Source organism: Varanus komodoensis, unplaced genomic scaffold (genome assembly GCF_004798865.1).
Source record: "Varanus komodoensis strain SLA01 unplaced genomic scaffold, ASM479886v1 scaffold1, whole genome shotgun sequence".
Classification (NCBI taxonomy): domain Eukaryota; kingdom Metazoa; phylum Chordata; class Lepidosauria; order Squamata; family Varanidae; genus Varanus; species Varanus komodoensis.
In genome coordinates, this window is record NW_025335268.1 from 61,114,430 (window position 1) to 61,134,036 (window position 19,607).

Below are 19,607 nucleotides of genomic sequence, written 5' to 3' on the forward strand. Positions count from 1 at the left end.
CTGAATTAAATTCACCCCTTCCTATCCATTTTAGTTCACTGATTCCTAAGATGTCGATGTTCAGTCTTGTCATCTCTTGTTTGACCACATCCAGCTTGCCTTGATTCATGGATCTTACATTCCAGGTTCCTATGGAGTACAGATCTTTGCAGCATCGGACTCTCCTTTCACCACCAGATACATCCGCAACTGAGTGTCCTTTCGGCTTTGACCCAGTTGCTTCATTCTTTCTGGCGCTACTAGTACTAGCCCTCTGCTCTTCCCCAGTAGCATATTGGACACCTTCCGACCTGAGGGGCTCATCTTCCGGCATCATGTCTTTTTGCCTTTTGGTACTGTCCATGGGGTTTTCATGGCAAAGATACTGGAGTGGGTTGCCATTTCCTTCTCCAGTGGATCATGTTTTGTCAGAGCTCTCTGCTGTGACCTGTCCGTCTTGGGTGGCCCTGCACGGCATAGCCCATAGCTTCATTGAGCTATGCAAGCCCCTTCGCCACGACAAGGCAGTGATCCATGAAAGAGTTATTGTCTTTAGGTCATCTTCTAACTTTGTGTAAAGCCACTTTAGATTTTTCTCCTATCTTCTAAATACCTCTCTCTAGATACCATGTCTGATAAAACCATATGAACAAGATATGGTCTGATAACTATATGAACACCATCGGTGCGGGTGTTCAAGGATAGGTTGGACGTGCACATGGTGAGCATGTCGTGAGCGGAGCCGGCTGGTGCCGGAGATCAGACTAGATGGCCCGGGAGGCCCCTTCTGACTCACGCTGTTTCTATGTTGTATAAGTCTTCACAATGAGAGAATTCCAAACAGCTTTTTAATGACATGGTATTTCAGTGACTGAAATTAAATAATGAACAAAAAACCCTCAAACAAACAAACAAACAAACAAACGTGATGTCTAAGTAGTTGTTTTATGTTAAGAGAAACTATTCACAATCGCTTCGCTAAGAGAAGAAAATCTAATCAAGCTACACACGTGGGGCTGCCTCGAAGAATGTTCTCGAAGCTTGTGCAACAGATGAGAGTCAGATTACTAACAGGGACGAGGTGGTTTGGGCATTTGAGACCAATTCTGGCCCATTTGCATTGGGTGCCTATGTGTTTCCAGGCCCAATTCAAGGTGCTCAGGACCACATGGCTCAGGACCACAATACTTGACAGAACACATCTCCCAGTCACCATCTACCTGGACACTACAATCAACCTCTAGGCTGCCTTTGCCTGCCACCTCCAAGGGAGGCTCAGTTGGTGGCAACAAGTGGAAGGGCCTTTTCAGTGGTGACCTCCTCCCTGTTTATGGAACAAGCTCCCCACTGAGGCCTACCTGGCAGCAACCACTGTCAGGTTTTGGCTATTTTCTACTGCAGAGCATTTGATTAGTTTATTGGGCTTTCTTAGTTGCTCATTCCGGTTCAGTCAGGTTTTATCTTGTCTTAGTTATTGAAGTTTTATGGTTTTTAAGTTGTTTAAAGTTTTTCACAGCAACTTCCCCCTTCCACACACACCCATGTTTCTATACTGTGGTATATTTTAGATTGAACAAGTGGTCTTCAAAAAGTTTCTGCACTTTTTTATATTTTATATTTTATGAAATATTTTATATATTTTTTGCTGATGAGATTAAAAAGTTGGTACAACACTGGGAAAAATGCATTGCAAAGGAAGGTGACTATGTAGAAAAGTGATGTAATTGGTTTTTGAAATTCTTAATAGTGTTAGACATGCAGAAACTTTTTGAAGAACCCTCGTCTTTTAATTGATCGTTGTAAACCACCCAGAAAGCTTCAGCTACCCTATTCTTCAGTAAAACCCTTAACTCCACTAGTAATACAAGATACAAAACAAAAAGGATAGTGGAGATCCAAAGTAGAATACTTCTCAACACTGCTTCCTGTCCATCCATCACAGAACGTTCATAGAAATTTATACAGGACATGATGAAAACTGCACTCCTAGGCACGAGAGTTGTGAAACCAGATTTGAAGGCTAATCTTTGACTTAGATAAGGATGCTGATTCCAAGGCTTCCTGGCCACTGTGACACTGCCTGGAAGGCTGTGCATTTTATTCATGTTCTTTTTATCTTATTAGATGCTGTATGTCTTCTAGATAGCCTGACAGCTTGAAACCCTTTTGCAAAGTGTACTTGCTATGAGAGTAAGTAACATTTTTGACAAGGTCACTGACTTGTCCACCCAGAATGGAGGAAAGATTCTTCCATCTCAGGATGGTCAGAGTTAATCAGCTCAGCTGATTTCAGCGCTTTCACCCTTTGCCCTTCTCCCCCTGAGTGGGCTGGTCCACAATCCAGATATTAAGACTGTGAGATGAGTAAAAGTTTTGAAAGGATGTCAAGCCCTATCTATCTTCCACCAGTGTTTGCATTTTGAGATTTCCTTGCTGTTGCCAGTATGCCACAGTCAGTGCCGCAGTAGCGGCACTAGCTTGACAGTCGCTTGAGTCAGTAAAAGACATCATGCTGAGGTTCCCCACAGCTGCTACCGGATTGCTGCTGCCATTTCCACAGATGCCCCTGTCATAGCAAGGTTGCCATGTTTTCTCCCATCCTCGTCTTCACTGCTCGCCCTATTTTCTCTGCTGCCACTTTCACTGCCCACTCTTCTCAGAGAAAGCCAGCAGGTGGATTGTTTGAAGAGAGAAAGTGCCCACTCTGGCTAGCATGGTCCTTCAGAGTGCAGGCCACAGCAAGATCCAGGTGCCCGGCTCTAAAAGGGGTCCTTCCACAGAGACAGCATTTTTGGAGAGGTGTTCCTCAAGCCATCACCTGGGCTAGCTTTCCTCTAACTCTTGGCTCTAAAGAAGTTCCCCACCAGTGCCAGGCATGTGGCTTTTAGCTGACCGTCTGAAGAGCAGTACTAGCCACTTCCTCTGACCATCGTGGCTCCACAGAGTCCTGCATATTCCACAGAGTCCTGCATAGTCCTGAGAGCCAGTGTGGCGTAGTGGTGAAGAGCATGGGACTGGGACTCAGAGGATCTGGGTTCGAGTCCCCGCTCGGCCATGGAGCCAACTGGGTGACTTTGGGCCAGTCACAGTCTCTCAGCCCAACCTACCTCACAGGGTTGTTGTTGTGGGGATAAGATGGAGGAGGAGAGATAATGTAAGCTGCCTTGAACCCTTTGTAGGAAAAAGGCAGGATATACATAAAAAAAATAAAATAAAAATAAAAAATATTCTTGCAATGCATCCTGGATAAATAAAAGCCTGTGGAAGGCCCACAGCTCCTACATGTACCTCCCATGTGCTGCGCTGGTCAACACAGAACTTTCTCTGGCTGGTCTGTCCCTGTGAAGACAGAGGGCAGGCACTGTTGGGAAGATGTACTTTTTGGTACTGGTACCTCATCTCTGAAATGCTCAGCTCAGGAGGCCTGCCTAGTGACCACCCAAATGTCTTACCAGACAAGTTGAATAAAATTTAAAATTTATTTCCAGAAACTTTTTCCATTGCCAATGGAAAGCTTTTTAGGGCTATGATGCTGTTTGATTTTCTTCACTTTTTGGAACTGTATTGTAAACAACCCCTTAAATCAATTGCAGACCAGCCAAATACATAACTGTAAATAACTATATATTTGTTGGAATTTTATGTTGCATGCTATAAACAGAGTTAGATTTATTTAACTGTATATTACATTTATTTTTTCTAAAAGAAATGATTATAATACTATTTATTTGTTGATGTTTTTAAACAGAACAACTGGATTGCCAAAATACAGCGTGTGTGTGTGTGTGTGCGGGGGGAGTTGCTCTATCATCAAATGGAGAGAGTTACAATATTTTCACACCTAAACAAGCCTTTTCTAGACGTTCTTTCTACTGTTTTCAGCAGAGCTTGTTTTCGTGCAACTTGTTTAGTTTAAATATACCTAATGATAGGGGGTATATGTGTGTATATGCATGTGTACATGCATGCATCTGTGTTCTTTTTTATTAGTTTTTATTACGAACTAAATCCAGAAAAGTTCTCCAAGTTCAAAGTAATTTCATGAAAGAAAGTTTGGAAAGTATTGCTTCATAAGGGATGTGATATTTTCGTTCAAAACAGGACAAAATACAGATGGAGGGAAGAGGAGGCTGAGAAAGAGAGAGGGAGGAACAAACTCCAAAAGCAGAAGGCCATTGCAGATCATAGCTGACCACCGTAAACATGGGTAGGATCTCCACAAGTGGTTCCAAAATATCAGAGAAACAAGTAAAAATAAAATAAGATAAAATAAAAACAAAAGCAAAACAACCTGCCATGGATGTGGCTATACATCATTTTATTCCACAAGTAGAATGGGTTGGGTCAGAGTAGGCACCTTCTGCAGCCAGTTTCCCCCACCCAAACCTGCAAGCTGAAATTTCAATATGCCTCCAATTCTGCTGCCAGAGATGTTTGGAAGTTCAGTTCTGTTCCCCGGCATGGTGTGTGCTTCCCATACAACTTGTTTTAAAGAAAAAAAAGCCACTTCTTACCACTGACACAAAAAAATGTGGTGTTGGCAGAGGCTCCAGAAACAGCCTGAAGGGCTGCATGTGAGCCATGGGAAGCATGTGGCCTCTTCTTGGGTGGGATCTAGGATGGAAGAGCTCCTTCTTTCAGGAAGAAGGTTCTCCACTGCTAACTGGGGGAGGTGTCCATTTTCACTGATTCTTCACACCTTCCTGAAATCTCTGCTTTCTCCTGAGCTTTTGGGAACTCTCCAGAATGGTGAGGAAATTAATGCAAGGGAATTTAGAAAGACAAAGGAATCAGCCAAAAGCATTCCTTGGCTCTACCAGTTTTGAGTGACTTGAGGACTTTCCTTCTGGTAGAATTTAACTCCAAATTCAACCCATAAAGCCTTATTTATTCAGCAGTCTGCCACTTACCCACTGGATGCCCATTCAACAGATGTATGAAAAAGCATGATGACAAATGACTATTCAAGTACTCTGAAAAGCATGCACTTAGGGAATTGATAGTTGATAGACAGATTTAGAAAGTGTTAGTTCATTCAGAAGCTATCACCTCTGTAAACATTTAGAGCACTGTTGTAACTATCATGGATATAAACCGGCGTAAACTATCATTTACAGTCAAACATTTCTAAGAAAATGAATTATTGTGACCAGTGGTCATTATTAATTGGGAGTAATTTATCTTTTAATGTGACATGATTGTTAACATCTTCCAAATGCTTTCCTACAGGGAGCCATGATTCTGTTTTTTTACAGAACAGTATTCAATTCCATGCCTGCTATTTTAACAACATGGGCAAAATAACGGAAGATAATATTTTTCTCATATTGAGAGAGAACATTTGAATAATGGTTTGCAACATGTGCAAGAACATTTTTTGGCACAACATTGTGCACTATTTTTGTTAACATGCCTATTTGACAGATGATCCAACAAGGTTAAGAACAGTTAATATTTTAAATCAGAATCTGTTATTTGTCTAATTTTATAATGGGGTGGAACCACAAATGTTAAGTAATTTTCTGATGCTGACTGAAGAATAATGAGTACATCTTTATATTGAATACATGCAGAGTATGAATTTTAGTCATGATGACAATGAATGATAGCTATCAGAAATCAAAAACCATTGATTTCTGATGACCATGACATGCTTCCAACATCATCATTTTCAGAGGAAGCTGTTCACCTACCAATAAAAGAATGGAACTAGGTAGTACAAAGAATATATGGATGCTGGGAGGGAAAGTAATGACACAGCATAACACTCCCCATCTCCACCAGTAATGTCTCACATAAGAAACCTTATGATCAGGTTGAGAACTTCCCACCATTCCTCTGTCATTTGCAAGGGTGGAGAAATTTTCAATACAATGACATCACAGCACACTTATTTATTTTCCTAGGACCTACTGGGTATCAAACTCCCTTTTCTTCTGTGTCCCAGCTGTCTGTGAGTTTCCATTTTGCCAGTTTAAAGTGACATATCATGATGCACCAACTGTATATATGTAACTGGGAGAACCACAAGATTGGACCAAGACCCCATTAATTGTGCTGCGTGTTCTCAACTGCATCCCTGTGGGAACTCTCACTTGGGGATGCAACTCTCACCTGCTCTTGGGGCCTGGGAAAGTTAATCTCTTTGGAATTGCCAGTGGTGTAAACATAAAGGGGAATGGTGTCCACACAGGACTGATGGTCCTTGGCTGACATATGAGAGTCTCTTCCTCTGATACAAGGGAGTGGTGCCATCCTACTTCCTGCTGGGAGTGAGGGCAAATATTTCCTCACTACCCACTGGGTGAGAAGGAAGAACAGATGTGGGGTATAGATACTTTTAAAGGTAGCTGTGCATCCTACACAGTAGTGCTTTCAGTAATCAAGCAAAGGTATATTGAATAATTTGTTGTACATACATGGATGAAGCAGTTTTCAGATAGATGAACACAGGTACATGTGTATTTGTTTAAGTCATCAAGTTAGTTAATATATATTTACAAACAAATATGGAATGAAATAAGGAACCACTCCTCAACCCAAGTGTAACAGAATTAGGAGGGAAGGGCATGTTGAAGGTGGCTTGCTCCATGTAAAATCTGTGAGGAAGCAAGCTCACCCAGAAGGTCCTTTTATTTGTGCTTTACAGCTTCTGCCATGGCCGCACTGCCCACAGCCTGGGCCCTTCCTCGCCTCCGGGGAAGTGGGGAGCTGTGTGTCTTGGGCACAGGGTCTGCCCTTGCTGCTCCTGCCAGGCTGCCTGCATGTTGTAGCAATGCCAGCTGTTCCCAGCTTTCTCCCAAAGGCTGCTTTTGCGCGCCTCCTTGCCCTTCCCTCCCCTCCCCTCCCCTCCTCTGCTCGCTTGCTCTTCTTCTGCCCACCCCCTCCTGTTTGTCTTGTCCCTGCCTTTATTCTCCCTTCCCCAAGGGAGAACCAATCCCGCACAGCTGTGTTGTATGCCCATGTCCCATGCCTTATTCCTCTCAAGCAGATTCCCAGCCATGCCCCGTCGCCTCTGGCCACTCTCCGGTGGCTGCCATGGGAAGATGAACGAGCCCCTCCACCTCCTGACACCAATCTCTTCCTTCTTAGTCCCTGTTGCCTGTTGCACTGAATGCAAGAAAATAAGGAATGCGAAACCACCTGCTGTATCTTAAGAAGACAGGAAAAGGAGCATTTATCTAAATTTATACAGAACAAAAGAAACATGTCAACCAACTCTAAAAGAAAACCAACTTATCAGAGTGTGCACCTCAGCATAACTGAAAGAAAAAATAGGCTTCAAGCCCAGAAAAAATACCTTCTGCTTTTATTTACTTATTAAGTTATTTCTTATGACATCAAGGAAAATCAGACTCTTGGTGCAATGGCATAGAGTAGGTAAGGTACATCAAGTTCAGTGGCTCTTACTCTCATATAGGTGTGTACTGAATTTCTCCTTTAGGCCTACATACCTAGCAATAAGGACCACTAAACAAAAGGTAACTTACATCTGCATAGACATGCATAGGATTGCCCTGTAAGACAATGCTTGCTAATAAAATATAACAGCAGCAAACCCCATGTCCTCAAAACGCCGGCTCAGATAAAGAGATCTTTCAATGATTCTGCAAGCTGTTCAAGCATGGAGAAGGAGGTTTACAGGTATAATACATCACAGAGAGCAGCTGTCCAGTGCAGTTGGTGACTAAGTCTGGCACATAGCTGGAATAATGAAGTGATTGAGCAACCGCTTGGTCACACATTATCGCAGCAGTTAGGGCCAGTCTAGCCATTAGGGAAAGAAAGGAAACAGATACTGGTTTTGGAAGAAAGAGCTGTGCCAAATGGACCTCTTTGCACCTTCTAAGCTAACTTTCCATCTTTGGGTGTGGTGGAGAATGCCGTTTCATTGGCGGCACTGAAGGCAGGTTCAACTGCCTTTCCATTCTGCTTTGGAGGTAGAACGGGAGGTGGCAACATATTCTCTTTAGGATCAAAAGGCACCGGACAGCCCTGACAACAGCTCATTTAGAGCCCTTTTTAAGAAATAAAGTTCTGTTTCCCAGAAAACCACAGGCCAGGCCTTATATTTTATGTGAAACCATATATTTGGCCAAACTCCACAGACACCACGTTAACAACGTAGATCAGGTCCCTTCAAATTCATAACAACAACAACAGCAACAATGATAATGATATGCTTATATCACTTTGATGGTTCACAGCACTTCCCATATACAATCCCAGCCATCCTATGCACAAATACAGCTATCTAAAACACCAGAACTCAACTCATGGCACACAGTCCATTTTTCCCAGCAACACAATTATAGATAACAAATAGCAAAGAAGCTGACATGCAACCTACCCATGGGAGTTCCAACACCATAACCTTTGGAATCTATCAGGCCTCCAATCTGCGTCAGGTTACAGTTCCTCTGCGTGACAAACTCAATGGTAGTTGACTCCATTAGGAAAGCATAATCAGAGGTGAGCACACGCTGGATGCCTTCTTCATTACTTTTGACAAGCACAGACTGCCTCCTGCTATTCATAAATGCCCACATTTTCTCATAGGTAGCAATTTTTGATTTCTGAAAAAGAAATTACAATATTATTAAGGGCATGAACTCTCTGATACAGTGACAAAGCAGTCTCTCTGAAAAAGAGGATTTATTTGAGCAGGATGATAGCCCTTGCCCTGGACCACAAAACAGACAATTCTGTTTGAGACAATGTCTTTCATTGTAAAACTTGCATTTTACAAACCAAGACTAAATTGATCTAATGAGAGTGGCTTCAGCTAAACATTCCTAGCAAACGCTGCTTCATGATGCTGAAGCTCTCTATTAAAAACCCTTCATCCCTACAGCAGACCACAGTTCCCAGGATTCTTTGGGGAAAAGGAATAAAGACAAGTAATAATCTAAATCTTAATATGAAAGCTAGATTGGATACTAAAGACTCTTCATCAGCTTTAAGCATCATTAAGCATTTAGAGAAATAAACCAAATAAAGGTTATAGTTCTATAATTTAGTCTATATACACATGAAGCAGAAGATACTGGAACACAGACAATAATTAGATATCTCAGTAATTTATTGTTGTTGCTGTCAACCGTTTGGCCATCAAAATCACTACAACCTACAGGGAGCTTCTGAAAGCTCAGAGCACAGTCCTATGCATTTCAAAGTATCCTCAAATAGTTTTTTTTACCACATTTTATGAATTCAAGAGTACATAGAACAGTTCCGACAAGGCAAAGGATAACATGTTTGCGTCTGCCCAATGTGCAACAGCACGTAATGTGGGGATGACAATTCTTGCATCGTCAACTCATACAGCTTGTGCATATTGAAAAGCTTCTGCTTGGGATGACTGAAGCACCAGCAAAGAGAATATCACATGGAGATGGGTATGATTAAATTGCAGAGAGCTTGGTGGTAGGCATCCTACCCAATGCAACACCAGGCTAACAAAAGTAAACAAACTGAGAAAACATGCAGGGATGGGCAAGGTACCTGGCAGAGGCCAAGGATGGTATCCATACACACAATAATGTCATAATGGCACATAAAACATGTGAAAGTCTTCTTCACAGATTGCTTCAAAATGAAGGCAAAGTTTACCTGGGGTTCAGTCTGAACAAAAATGCAGAGAGATCAAAGACATGGGAAACAGAGCCATGGAAAACAATGCAAACAGGGTTCACCCCTTAGAGGCATCCTAGATAGAACTTTAAGTAAGTGTGTGTGTGTGTGTGTGCGCGCGCGCGCGTGCGCGTGTGTTCAGGAGGACGGCATTAATATTTGAAGAATATCTACAGAAATAGAGCTGATGAAGAAACTGGCAGCAAACTTGAAGAAGTGCTAATGATCTGATTGACCTACTACTCAAGAATAAGAGATGAAGTGAATGTTTGACCATGTTGAAGACAGAAGAAGGATCCACTAGTAGCAGCAGTAGTAATACTTGCAAAAACCTTTAGGATTTTGCTACAAAATAGGTTATATATTATGAACATATATGAACACATACTTTACCTAAGTCAAGAGCAGTCTCAGTACTTTTGCACAGACTGGCATATTTATTACCCACCTCACCCCAAGTATAAGCTGCTTTGGAACAAAGGCCTGCATGCTGTGTGGAAGAACCACTGGGGAGCCAGAACGAATGGCAGAGTGAAAGCACAACTTTACATGGAAGCTGCTCGAGAGAAAAGAAAGAGAGAGCAGCGGGTCAGTCCAAGACCACATCATGCAGGGGAAGGTGCAGACAAATGTGCACCACCCAGACATGACGGGGACATCACCGCGTGTCTCTCTTTCCCTGGCTAAAAAACAAAATGACACCTGAGTGTCATACTAGTAGCAACTTGCTGTCAGTCAACTCTCATTCCAGAAAGCAACGCTTAAGACTAGAAGACAAGCGCCTTATCTTTTGTGCAATTGTTAACTTTACACATAACAACTTCTCCCGCTCTGGGACAGAAGCTAAGTGTGAGATTGACAGCACAGACCTTTCTAAAGTTGGGTTGACTGGCATCCATAGCTTCTGCCCCCAAGGAGGATTAGTTGTATATACAGGATAAAAAGAGGAACATTTATTCTGAATAAGGATAACTTAGTATCCCTGCTGAGATACAATTCAAGGCTTATTTCAATTTGCCTGGGGATGTCTGCAAATCTATCATTCAAATATTTCCAGGACCCAACGGAAATAGAATTTTATATCCACCTCCAAGTATTCACTCAGGCAGTGCCATACTGTGATATAGTATGGTTGTTAGGGACATCTGAAAGAGAAAATGCAGGAAGCAGGGGGAAAATGGATGCAATGAATGAAAATCACGCACAAACAAGGGTTTATTGTGTGAACTCTGATTTAAAAACAAATTATGTTGGTTTTCATTGTATAGCAGTATTACGATATGAGAAAATACACTTGAGCTGCAGACAGCATGCTCCATGGGTGCCAAAATGATTCCGTAGAAGAGTCAGGAAAGTCAGTGTTCTCAAATAACTGGAAAACCTCTGCATCAATACACCTCAGCATTGTTTTCTCCTCTTTTGCTAAAATTCGACCTCAAGTATATGCAACTAGGTTCTGTCCCAGTGACAACAAAGCAGAAGAGATAATAAATTGATTGAAGCATTCGTATGGTGTTGAATGGCCATAACTAAAAACAACAATGTCAGGATGCTCAGGCTGGAGCCAACAATATCAACAACTTTCCATTGAAAACTTCAGCATTCAAACTTCTTTCCAATTCATGAATTTCTAGCCCTCGTTGTTATTGAGGGAATCTTTTGACTACCATGAATTTCACAAACTAGAAGACAAATGGAGTCACACAAGCACCCACAACTCTAGGTGCCTTCAGAAGAGATGATTACAACCTCCCAGACCTTCACAGTCACGTGAAAGCTTTAAGCAGAAGGCTCTAGAGTGTAGTGCTTTGATTTGTAAAATCATTTAAATATGAATGCTACTAATAGGACCTTCTGCAAATGATTTAAGTGCTACTTTGGTAGTATAATAGAACGCAGATAGCAAGGCACACTATTTCCTTACTAAAGAACAGAAGAATCATGACATCACTGTAACACTAAGCATAAACTATACGTTACAATAAGCACACACTATAAAACACATGATCACAACCTTCGCTGGTTTTATGCTTTTCCCATAAGCACATAATCAGCTGTGTCTGCTTTTTGTTCATAGCAAATTTGAGATCCAACACTACACAAAACTATTTACTCACCTGCTTTTCTACCGCATTACCTTTAAGTGTCACTTCATTGCAGCAGAATAGTGATATTACAAAAGTGGAAAAAAGTGTTTTCTTTCACTTTTACAAATAATTGTAAAAGCTGCATTTCCCCTGTCCTAAAGAAAGACCTATGGAGAAGAAATTGGATGTTTGTTCCAATATGACTATGTGTTTAGCAAAGACGTGTGGCTCCTGCCTTTGAAGAAGAACACTCTAGCCCACTATTTGTACCTGGGTGGGCAGAAATCATAGAGTTTGCCGGTGGAGCACCATTCCTCAGTACTCATTGCAGCCTGCACCTCCTCATCATGCTGGGCCGGCACACTGGACCATCGTGGCCCATGCAGGAACAGTGTGCTGAGCAGGGGGGTGGGACTTCCACCGTGGACGCCTCCTTTGCTGTTCCCACAGCAAGGATGGCAGCCTTGGGCAGCAGCTGAAGAGCAATGCCAAAGAGCATTGCCAATTTAAGTTCTCTTTTTCCCCCTTTCTTTCTCCCCATCCTTTTTCCTTCCTTCTCCAAACCTTTTCTATTTGTTTTGTTTTCACTGCATATTCGATTTAGGGCCTCTGTTACCATGGGCCTTCTACAGGATCAGTGTTCATAATTGTTTTTCTGAGTGATTCAGGCTTTGTTTTTCTTTTTCTTTTCCTTCCTTACTTTCTTCCCACCCCTAGGAATTTCTTATTGTTCGTGAGCCAAGTTTAGGAGAACCTTGTGGATCTGGAAAGTGATGGGGAACTGAGGGGTGCAGCCATTGGGGTGGTGATGAATAGAGGAAAATATGGCAGTAGGGGCTTAACACACCCATGATGGAGATGAGAGATCAGATACCTAGCATCTGTTCCCTCTTCTAGTTCTTCCCTCAACCAAATAGTAACAAGTAACCATTTCAACCAGCCCTGGATATAGCAGTGCTATTATTGGACTCTAGGTTGGTCTAAAACAAGACCCCCTCATCCATTATTTGATTAAGGGTGCCAGACTGGGTGGGAGAGGCTGGAGAGATTCTTCTTTCTCAGCTATACCCACCTGGGTACTTGATACAGCACCAGTGTTGCCCAGCGGGCTGGGGATGGGGAGAGGTCTTGATTTATAAGAAAGCATTATTGCTCTCCAGGCTTCCTGTCTCCTTCGGACTGGTCTTGAGAGTTTGTACTGTGTGTTGAGACAAACTGGGGATCATGCTGGTATATTGTCCACCCTGTTGTCCAGCTGTTTCCCTACCTGAGCTAATGGAGGTACTCTCAGACCTGATGTGAAGACCCCTAGAATGCTAGTTCTGGGGGACTTTAATGTTCATGCTGAGAATGCCTTATCTGGGGTGGCTCAGGACTTCATGGCTGACAACTGTGGGGCTATCTCAGCTTGCCATCATCTCAACACATGAAGGTCACACTCTCGACCTGGTCTTTTCAACAGGTCAAGGGGATAGTAGATGCTCCTGTTGAAGTCCCAGTAATCCCATGGAGAAGAGCCAGCTGACATGCTCTCACCTGAGCAACCTCTCATTCACCAGAGTTTAGGGTAATGAAGCAAGAAGTGAAATGGCTACAGTGAAGTGGAGGAAATCTCACAATGACTCTGACCAGTCATGACTTGGAGCTCACTACTGAGTCTATTCCATGGCAATAAAGCTGGCAAAATGACAGTATTTGTCACCTGTATTGCTTCCTCACAGTGCTGTCCTGCTGAACTATTTTGAGTGGTTCAGGGTCTCCTGCAATCTGTTTTGCCCGATGAAAACTCCAGAACCCTTAGCGACTTGCTGTGATGACTTTGCTATGCACTTTGATGAAAATAAAAATAGCTTATAGCCACCATGAGTTGGATTCCATAGTTGTTTCGGTTCCATCTAGAGATGTATCCAGAGCACTGTCTTCTAGCCTGATTTTGCTGCTGCAGCCCAAGGATGTGGACAACGTGCTTGACTCTGTTCATCCTACCACCATCCCACTTGATCACTGCCTATCGTAGATCATTGGGAATCTGAAGAAAAGGTTTGCCCCTGGGATCAGGAGGCTATTAACAGCTCCTTGAGTGAAAGGATAGTACAAGCATTCTTAAAGGAGGCTCTGATAAGATCTCTCTTTGAAAAACCAAGCCTGGATCCAGGGATTATTGCCAGCTACTGACTGGTAATGACCCTTCCCTTTTTGAGCAGGGTATTGTAGCAAGTGGTGGCCAACCAGCTCCAGGCATTCTTGGAAGAAGTGGATTATCGAACCCATTTCAATCAGGTTTCAGGCCAAGAGAGACTGCCTTGCTTGCCATGTATGATGATCTTTGTCAGGAGAGGGACAGGGGAAGTGTGACCCTGTTGATCTTCCTAGACCTCTCAGTGTCTTTTGACACCATTATCTATGAAGTCCTTCTGGACAGTGGTTCTGGTCTTGCCCGGCTAACTGTGACCAGAAGGTGGTGCTGGGGGATAGTTGCTCTACTTCATGGTGGTTACATCAAGGGGTTCTGCAGGAATCTACACTATCCCTCAGACTCTTCATCATTTACATGAAACCACTGAGAGAGCTCATGGGCCAAGGAGGTTTGGGCCAAGGTATCAGCAGTACGCTGACAATACTCAGCTCTACCTCTTGTTTACATCAGATCCAGGCAAGGCACGCTCCATGCTGAACCAGTGCCTGAGTTCAATGATGGACTGGAGGAGGGCCAATAAACTGACACTAAGTCCAGGCGTGTTGTTGGTTGACAATGTGTTTGACAGATTAGATGGTCATTGTCCTGTCTTGGATTGAGCCGCACTTCCCCTGAAGGACAGGGTTCACAACTTGGAGGTGCTTCTGGACCGAAAACTTTCATTTGAGTCTCAGGTAGATCCAGTTGTCAGGAGTGCCCTTTTTTCTTTTTCAAATCTTTTAAAATTTATTTTCATGAGTTACAATAAGAAAGGAAAAGGGAAATAGGAAAGGGGATATAGGTGCCAAGGATCTATCCACAAATATAGCATGTGACATCAACATTTAAACATTCATAAAAAAGCAAAAATCTCATTGGCTATAAACCCATCAAAACAATTCAGTCCTCAGAAAGATAAAATCTTTCTAGTCTATTGCTTTAACTTTAAAGTAGTAACTACTGACATTTATAAAAACTATATTTCCTTTAACAATTAAATTGCTCACAATACGTTCCCCACCACCAGGAGTGCCTTTTTTCACCTGCAACAAATATGACAACTAAGGCTTGATCTGGACAGACAGAACCTGACCACAGTTACTCATGTGCTTTTTATACCTCAATTGGATTACTGTAATGTGGTCGATGGAGGGCTGCCTTTGAAGATGGTCTGGAGACTTCACCTGGACCAAACCAGGACACACGTAATACCTATTCTGTATTAATTACACTGGTTAGCAGTTGAAGCCTGGGCTCCATTTAAAATGCTTGTTTTAACATACAAAGCACTAAACAATTCGGGACCTGGTTACTTGAAGCACCACCTTTTCCAATATACTTCTACTCACTCACTCACATCTGTGAATTAGGTTTTTCTCAGAGACCCATCCCTAATGGAAGTAAAAGGCATGACATTTAGAAGGGCCTTCTCAGTGGCTACACCCAACCTTTGTAACCGGTTTCCTTCCTTTCATTTCAGTACCAGGGGGAAAAAAGCCTCTTTTGCAGAATTTTTGAGACCTGAACACCTGATTACAAGTGTAGACTCTGCTCCAGCAAATTCCACCTCCCCCGCACCCCATGCTTCCCTCCGAACTTGTACTTGTACTGTTGGCTTGTATCTTGAAATTGCTAGCCACTTAGAGAGTCCTTTCAAGGTAATGAGGCATATACATTTGAAAATTAATTAAATAAATAAGATCTTGTGAAAGGATTCATCAGAAGGAAACAGTGATGAACTACAGGGATTTCAGTCCTATATCTCTTTAGGAACTGACCCAGAAAAGAACTTATGCTCTGTCCACATGCACACATGCACAGGCGCACACACGGAGGGAGGGAGGGAGGGAGGGAGAGGCCATTCCCTCAAAGTGGAAGCATCAGCCCATTTCTTGAACCTAGATACCTAGGAAAAGAAGAAAAACACTACAGACTTCCCCCTTCTCTTTCTTCGCTGGTAAGCTGAGACAACAGTGGTTGCAGCACTGTGCCGCTCCTCTGGCCCTTCCATTCCTTCTTTACATAATTTCTGGTCATGATTTCAAGACTGATAGAGTTACACACTAAAATTTACATTGCATTTCCATCTTTTGCACCACAAAGGAATTTGATGATTTGATCAAGAACCTCCCTTTGATGAAGTATGTAATTTTATTTTCCTTAGGATCTGATCTAACTTTTAGAAATGATATCTGAAAGCTTGTGATAGCATAATTTATTAAGCTTATTTTGCCATTGTAATTCAGGAGATCACGCAGCATTTTAAAGTAAGATAGTTATGATAGCTGACATTTCGTAAGGAAGAGAGAAGACAGTAATGACTCTGAAACCCTGAAGCCCGTCCTGATTAACAAGGCAATTAGAGGCAAAGGAATCAAAGAGTTCAGCTACCTGCTACTTCAGGTCTGAAGATATCGCAATGACATTCAGAGGAGAGACTATTTTATAGCACTCATAAATTAAAGATCACCATGTGTCAGAGAACATGGATGTAAATGTGATGAAAGTATGGAGCTAACCCATAAGTATTGGTATCTGGGAAGGCAGGAAAAGGAAGGCAAAACCTGGAAAAATATTTCAATCACTTGTATGTATGGACAGAGTAGACAGATATACTGTAATAATGTTTAGTGATGGAGAAAGCAATTGAAATTGAATGCTAAAGGATCATATCTGATTACAGGTGAGGAGGGTTTTAATTTTAAATCAAGGAAAAGCATGATTAGTAACTTAAAATATTTAAATATTTAAAAATATTTGCATTTGTCATTGCTTGCTAAACCCACTCTTTTTCTTCTTCAGTGTTCATGCTTTCTGAATGTTCATACATCACTTCCTGCAATACAACCAACACAAACTATAAGCTAAGATACATCTACCTTCATTGGTTCTTCATTTGACATACAAGCGCAGTTACAGTGTGTAGAAAATATTTTGCAGTGTATTCGACAATCAAAGTATGTGTATAACATTCTAAAAAGACGGACAACTACAGAGGTGAAAGTCTAGTCTAACAATTATATTGCATTCAACAAAGATATGCTTATTAAAATGGAAAACATTCAAGGATATTGAACTACATTCAAGGATCTCACAAATGCAGTGATTGGGCCTAACAACCTGATTCTGTTCCTTAGTAACAGTCCTGGAATCTTGACTTTCAGTTACTACAAGATGAATTCCAAAATAATTCAGAAAAACACAATCTCTTCTTAAGCATAAGTATAAAAGACAACATAGTCATTCCAAGGGGCACCGAGTTTCAGGCGAACCAATAAATCGCCAATGATCATGCATAACATAAAGAATCAAACAGCTTTGTCGGTTACACTCGTTGCCTTCGGAGTAAAGAATTTAATATAAAAAGCAGCTAAGGATTGATTATAATTGCATTTGATTCTTTTTATTCATAAGAATATATACAAATGTGTCAAGGTTTTCATAGGAATGGTAAGACCTTGAATGTTTGAAAGTGTGTATGTGGGAAAAAACAGAACTGATAGTTCTGTACACCCAGTCCCAGGGCTGAATTCTTGCATAATCAACCATGTTTGTGGTGTTGAATGAGGGTTACCACCCCTTTTTTTTTCTGACAGACTGTTCATCCATAACATCTATGTGAAAGAAAGACCTCTCTGAACATAGCTCTACCTATTGAATTCAGTGAACACAGTTGGAAGAAATTTGGTTAAGTTCATTTTTCATACAAATTTACCAAAATCTCTTTAGAGATTTTAGACCACTGTGGTCTTGGAGAAATTCAAATGCAGGATGAAGTGATGCTGACAGAATCACCCATCCCACTTTGCATCACCGTCCAAGTGATCATTCCCCAACGGGGTGCAAGAAGTGAAGGAAAGAAAGTGGAGGAAATCCTGCCAGGGGAAATGCTGTGGATGCAGGGACACAGCAGTGAGTGGGAAACAATCAAGCGACCTCTTCACACCATTCCGACGCAGCTTTTAAAGGCCCACTGAAACCTTGTTCCTCTCAAGTGCTTGAAACATTTACAGGTGGCTAAAGGCCCTGGAAACATGGATGCACTCTTAAAATAAGTATAAACACTCAGAAAAGGGCATTCCTGTCCTAGAATAGCCACTTTGAGGGGCCTAAAGAGGAGACTGCAGCATCTGCAGGGGCTATGGGGGCATGTCCCAGCATTCCTGACCATCTATCCCACACTTCTCTATGCTGAGCAGAAAGGTCTAAAAGGGGACTTATATGCACATTTGGTTCAATGTGCATACAGATCATTGTGCAATTGGGAATGCTGCCTTATCAGGGATCCTTCATGGAGAGGCTTCAGGAACAGTCAAGTCCACATGGAAGCTCCCTTCTGACCTTCTTATTCAAAGTAAGAAGATCAGGGATAAAGAGGGTGGCAATGGGGCACCACCCCTATACGGGACCATGTATTCCAGCTTCCTGTTTGGTTACAGCATTTCTTGGAATTCTTAGTATTCTTTGGGACTGTATTTGTGTGTGCGGGGGAGGAGAACCCTTTTAATATGATACTCAATTATTCTTTTCATAGTATCTCTTTCCTCACTGCTCTAGGAACTGTTTTGAACAGTATTTAAAATGTTTAAATTTTTAAAAAGCAGCACCTGAAGGTTTTGTGACTCAACAAGCCCTTTACAACTTGGTACTGGGATATTTGAGGGAGCCTTTTCTTTCTTATGAGCCATCCTGGTTGCTGAGGTCATCAGATGGGATGCTCCTGGTTGGTTCCACATGGACCTGCAGCCCAAATGGAGTCCCTGGGGAGGAGCCTTCATTGTGGTGGCTCCCTGCCTGTCGAACTCACTGCTTCTGGGGGAGACACAGGCACTAACATGGTGTTGGTTTTGGTGCCAACTGAAAGATCTTTATTTCAACACGCCTAGATTGACCAGCCATGGTTATGACTGGTATTCCTTTTTTAAAACTTTTAATATGCTGTTTTATTCTTCATGCTTTAATATGGTGCTTTATTCTTTTTATTTTTTACTGTTCACCACTCCAGAAATTGCTTAGCTAGAAGTGCTATATTGATATTAAGGAATGCTAAATCAGTTAATAATAAACAGGGCTCTTGAGTATATTAAAAAGGTTCTTTGGACAGTCACCTAGATGGCATACTTAAAGCTATGAAATTTGCTGTTACAGAATGTGGTGAAGATCACGTTAAAAGAGGATTAAATAAAATCATAGAAAATTGATGGCTACTAGTCATGATGGCTATAACCGACCTCCAGAATGAGACAGGATGCTCAGGAGTGTCAGTTGCTGTAGAGCAGAGATGTCACCCTCAAATCCTGCTTTGTGGGCTTCACAGGGACCTCTGGGCTCCCACTGTGCAGAAAAGGATGCAGCATTAAATACCCTGCAGAACCTTTAGTTCTGCTTCATAAAGTCAGTGATGCCATGACAAAAGCATGAATTCTAAATATCAGACTCAAATCCACATTTTGAAATAGCACTCTGGTTTAATTAGAATAATTAAATTACATCTTGATCCTAAGCAACTTCACTTTAATCTCTGCCTGCAATGCTGGCATAACACTGTGTATTCTGTATTGTTCCAAGAGAAGGAACACTTCCCAGGTTAAGAGTTCATTAGCTGCATGAAGCTGCAAACCGAAGTGGTAAATTTTGTGGGAGATCAGGGATACGAGTACAATAAAGAATGACTTTCTGCATGCTAGTAATATTTGCAGACTTTTTCTGATGTTGCGAATTGAAATAAAATA

General features: G+C 41.9%; 1 protein-coding gene across 1 annotated transcript in view; it reads right to left on the reverse strand.

Moving 5' to 3' along the window:
* GRIK2 (glutamate ionotropic receptor kainate type subunit 2) overlaps positions 1-19,607 on the reverse strand; it is a 531,310-nt gene that overhangs the window by 38,837 nt on the left and 472,866 nt on the right. The window contains exon 14 of the mRNA XM_044427342.1: positions 8,330-8,555. Coding sequence (XP_044283277.1) covers positions 8,330-8,555 — 226 coding nt within the window. The remainder of the gene's footprint in view (positions 1-8,329; positions 8,556-19,607) is intronic.